Here is a 5,000-nt window from a genome sequence, read left to right as displayed (position 1 = left end):
AGTCATGTTGTCTCCCTTGTTACTCGTGTCATGATGCAACACTACTAAGCACGCGGGTACGCAGCCACTTGTGCACCGCTCAGACACACCCATGCACATGCACATGCAAACGTACATACACATACACGTACGCACAAAATAAACGTTCGCAAAAAAAAACTTTCTCTCTCTCTCTCTCTCTCTCTCTCTCTCCCTCTCTCTCTCCCTCTCTCTCTCCCTCTCTCTCTCTCTCTCTCTCTCTCTCTCTCTCTCTCTCTCTCTCTCTCTCTCTCTCTCTCTCTCTCTCTCTCTCTCTCTCTCTCTCCCTCTCTCCCTCTCTCTCTCTCTCTCTCTCTCTCTCTCTCTCTCTCTCTCTCTCTCTCTCTCTCTCTCTCTCTCTCTCTCTCTCTCTCTCTCTCTCTCTCTCTCTCTCTCTCTCTCTCTCTCTCTCTCTCTCTCTCTCTCTCTCTCTCTCTCTTCTCTCTCTCTCTCTCTCTCTCTCTCTCTCTCTCTCTCTCTCTCTCTCTCTTTCTCTTTCTCTCTTTCCCTCTTTCCCTATCCTTCTCCCTCCATGTCTTCCTCCCCTTATCTCCCTCTCCCTTTCCTCTCACTCTTCCTCTCCTCTTCTTCTCCCTCCAAGTCTCCCTCTCTGCCTCCCCTCTCTCCCGCCCAATTTCGGCCTTTCTCTCTCTCTCTCTTACCTCCCCCTTTCTTTCTCCTTTGCTCCGCCTGCCTCTCGGTCGCTTTTTGGCTATCTGGCATCCTCTCGCCACCCTAGCAATGTTTGATTAAAGATCGATATTATCTTTGAGGAACGACAGGCGGTATTAAAACTTTATAAGACTTTTAGGATTTGTTCGTTCAGGGTTTTTTATGATTATGATAATTAGTCAAAAGAAAATAATCACTTATAAAACCGTACGTAGTTCCATTTACCGTGGAGAATATACGGTAGGAAGATCGTAACATTTCGAAGAGCGATATCGGTTTCCTCTATTTAATATTTCCGGTACAAAATGACATATGACAGGCAGGGAAATTTCATCGTTTTGTGAATTCTATCTGTTGGGGGTAGAGGATGGGAAAGGGGAGGGGGGTGCCAGCGCGTTAAAAACTGAATTGCTGCTAGACTGATCGCTGTTCCTCTGCTCCTCTTTACATTCTCTCTATCTGACTTGTTTCTTTTGTTCAGCCCCGTTTTCCCATTCTTTGTGGTTTGCTATTATCTGCCCGCTTTTCACCATTGTCTTTTTTTCTCTCTTTTATTGCTACTTGTCTATCCTCATCTCTCCTTTTTCTACCTCTTTCCTCTCTTTCTCTTTGGCCTTATTCCACCCCCCACTCCCATCCACCCATCCCCCTCCCCATCTCCCCCTCCCCCTCAAACCCCCCTCGTGGAGAGACTTGCGAGATATCAAGGCAATTGCGAAAAGGATCGTGTGATGTCCGAGTGGAAAAATGGAGCCCAGGCGATTGGGGAGGAAGACTTCCAGAGTCGGGCCACGTAAGCGAGCTGACCCTTGTGCCTCGGATTAGGAGAGGGGGAAGGAAGGGGGAGAAGGGGACATGGGGGGGGAGGGGCCAGGATGAGATAAGGGGGGCGGGGACACGGGGAGACAATGGCAGAATTGAGAGGAGGGTGGCACGCTAGACAGACGAACAGACGCACTGGAGAAACTAGGGGTAAGGGGGTAGGTTGAGTTGGCAAGGCTGATCTATTTAGCATTCTTACCAGAAGTCCTCGTGTAATACGCTGACGACAGGGGAAAGCCGCATAAAAATGCTGTCAGTGGTGAACGAATTAATAGGTGAATATAGCATCTAAAAGCTGTTGACATACACGATGTAATGTCTTCCACATTCTTTAGGAGTAGACGAAGCGAAAGAGAGGGGAGAGAGAGAGAGACAAATAAAAAGAATACAAAAGAAGTGAAGTAGCTGAGGCTTCGGTGGATGTGGACAGAATTGTAGAACTAGAACCACAATGAAATACATCTCCGCCATGATAGCCAGGGTATTGACAGGTGTTGTGTGGACACGGCCCCGGCCCCGGCCCCCGAGTTGTGCTTGAATGGCCGCAGTGTGGTGGGCAGAGCAGGCTGAGAAATGAGGTGGTCCGACACACACAGCTTTAAATTTGGGGACTACCAAGAATGGCCTGAGTAGGGACTTTCCGCCATCCTTACACACGCAAGAAAATTCACCCGGACAAATCCACTCCCAAGAACGAAAGCCCGGCCTGCACTGAGCCCGTAATAGGCCTGTAATTGCGGGCCACCGCGTCCCTTGTGTCAATCCCGACGCCGCCGAGGCAGTTGACCGCCGCGGGAGGTTCAGGGAGGGTGGCGGCGCCGAGATGGAAGGAGCATAAGAATGAAACGCCGCTGAGACATCAGTATACGCTGCCCCGGCTTGTGCAATAAACACGGGAGCCGAGTGGGTTGCGGAGAAAGCTATCCTGGCGCCGTCGGGAACCCACAAGGGAAGCTAAGCGGACGGCGAATAAAATAAAAGTCCAGCCTCAAATGGGGTTATACGACGAGGCGCGGACATTAAAGCTGTCGTAATAGTGGATGAGACAGTGCGTTATGAGGACGTAGGTGCGGCCTATGCTCGTAAATTCGCCTGGGCAGGGGGAGGGGAAGGGTGCGGCTGGAGGACACCTGGGTTGTTTGTGAAGGCTCTCTCTCTCTCTCTCTCTCTCTCTCTCTCTCTCTCTCTCTCTCTCTCTCTCTCTCTCTCTCTCTCTCTCTCTCTCTCTCTCTCTCTCTCTCTCTCTCTCTCTCTCTCTCTCTGTCCTCTGTCTCTCTGTCTCTCTGTCTCTCTCCCCCTCTCCCTCTCCCTCTCCCTCTCCCTCTCCCTCTCCCTCCTTCCCGCCCTCCCTCCCTCCCTCCCTCCCTCTTCCCCTCCCTCTCCCTCTCCTTCTCCCTCTCCTCCTTCTCCCTCTCGCTCTCTCTCTCTCTCTCTCTCTCTCTCTCTCTCTCTCTCTCTCTCTCTCTCTCTCTCTCTCTCTCTCTCTCTCTCTCTCTCTCCCTCTCTCCCTCTCTCCCTCTCTCCTCTCTCCTTCTCTCCTTCTCTCCTTCTCTCCTTCTTCCTTCTCTCCTTCTCCCTCTCTCTCTCTCTCTCTCTCTCTCTCTCTCTCTCTCTCTCTCTCTCTCTCTCTCTCTCTCTCTCTCTCTCTCTTTCTCTTTTTTTCTCTCTCTCTCTCTTTCTCTCTCTCTCTCTCTCTCTCTCTCTCTCTCTCTCTCTCTCTCTCTCTCTCTCTCTCTCTCTCTCTCTCTCTCTCTCTCTCTCTCTCTCTCTCCCTCTCTCTCTCCCTCCCTCTCTCTCTCCCTCCCTCTCTCTCTCCCTCCCTCTCTCTCTCCCTCCCTCTCTCTCTCCCTCCCTCTCTCTCTCCCTCCCTCTCTCTCTCCCTCCCTCTCTCTCTCCCTCCCTCTCTCTCTCCCTCTCTCCTTCTCCACGGCGGGTTGGTCTGCCCTGATTGTCTGTTGAGGTCCGAGCCGAGGGCGTCTGGAGGGAGGGCGGCACGCGTTTCACGGGTCGGCTCGTCGGTGCGGTCGCCGGTGCCGGAGCGCTGAGTCACGGGAGATTTTATTGGATTTTTACTTGCGTGTCGTTGTTTATAGGATTTGTTTGCCTTCGGTCAATGTTGGAAAGTGAGGGGATGCCATGGATGACATAAAATAGGAGATAAGCAAATGATAAGTAAATAAGATAAGTAAATGTACTTCTCTTGCCCCGCACAGACCCCACGGACATGTTCGTCAGCGAGCCGGGACAGCCTCCCTTGGCGGGCGTGGTGATGCAGCAGGCCTACCCCGGCGGCCCCATGATCACCATCCCTGTGCACTGGACCCCCTTCATCGACCCCGTCCTCATCCCGGGGGAGACGGCCCTCACCCCTCTGGACCCCGCCTTCACACACGTCATAGACCCCAAGGCCCTGCCCATCGACCCCGTGCATATCCTGCCCGTCCAGCACGATGAGACAGGCTGTCCCGTCCAGGTCCAGGTGAGACTGTTTAGACTGAGCCTCACCGCGTGAGGAGATGCTGAGGCCCCTATTTACCTGGGCAGAATCATGCGAGATATTGGCTTCACTCCATATTTTTGGGCCTCATGAATGTATATGAAATTTCTGATTTGCATGTGATGAATATATTAACCCCTCCCTCCCACCAGGTGAAGGTGGATGCAAACGGAGTCCCAATCCAGATCGAGCCCAGCGCCTTCACCGTGTCGCTGAGTTCCCTCCAGCAGCAGCAGCAGCAGCACCTCCCCCCACAGCAGCAGCTGGAGGAGCAGCCCCAGTCTGCCGGGGCGCAGGAAGACGGGGCGAGTAAGACGCCCCCCTGCGACGAGCAGCTCCGCCCGGAGGACGGAGCAGCGTCGCCCGCGGACCACACGCCTACCTCAAGCACCGCCACTGCCCACCACTCTGTCCAGTCTTCCTCGCCCGCTTGCGCCGACGACCAGGGGGCTCCGCGGGACGCAGCGGGGGCGTCCAGTCTCGAGGAGGAGGAGGAGGAGGAGGAGGAGGAAGAAGAAGACGAAGAAGATGAAGAAGAAGAAGAAGAAGAGGAGGAGGAGGAGGAGGAGGAAGAGGAAGAAGAAAAGGAAGATGACGAGGAGGAGGAGAAAGAGGAAGCAGGAAGCATCAAAGATACAAACGAAAAAGCAGAAGCATGCAGAGAAGCAGAGGATACTGGAAAAACACAGGAGCCTCAGCAGGACAATTACGTCATCCCGCTGGCTGTGCCTTCCACAGTTGCCGGCGAGATGAGTCACCCTCTGGCGACGGCGAGAAGTGCGAAGACCCAGGAATCGCGCGTCGACGAGGACGAGGAGGAGGAAGACGAAGACGAGGAGGAGGATATGCTGGCGAAGGAGTCCGAGGAAGGATCCGACTCCAGCGACTCGCAGGTACTGTGCTCGCGGGCCTCCCGACCGCGCCTGACGTGCGTTGGAATGTCATTTTCATCTCCACATACTACTCATGCATTGAAAAGGTGCGGAAATAC

At 53.7% G+C, this 5,000-nt stretch overlaps 1 protein-coding gene across 2 annotated transcripts in view; it reads left to right on the top strand.

Annotated features, from left to right (window-relative positions):
* Positions 1-5,000, top strand: part of LOC125032933 — a 191,169-nt gene that overhangs the window by 159,303 nt on the left and 26,866 nt on the right. For both annotated transcript variants that reach the window (XM_047624332.1, XM_047624331.1), the window contains exons 5-6: positions 3,726-3,991; positions 4,162-4,902. In XM_047624332.1, coding sequence (XP_047480288.1) covers positions 3,726-3,991; positions 4,162-4,902 — 1,007 coding nt within the window. The remainder of the gene's footprint in view (positions 1-3,725; positions 3,992-4,161; positions 4,903-5,000) is intronic.

The sequence above is a fragment of the Penaeus chinensis genome, chromosome 15 (assembly GCF_019202785.1).
Source record: "Penaeus chinensis breed Huanghai No. 1 chromosome 15, ASM1920278v2, whole genome shotgun sequence".
NCBI classification, from domain to species: domain Eukaryota; kingdom Metazoa; phylum Arthropoda; class Malacostraca; order Decapoda; family Penaeidae; genus Penaeus; species Penaeus chinensis.
This window is presented reverse-complemented; position numbering and strand designations above follow the sequence as displayed.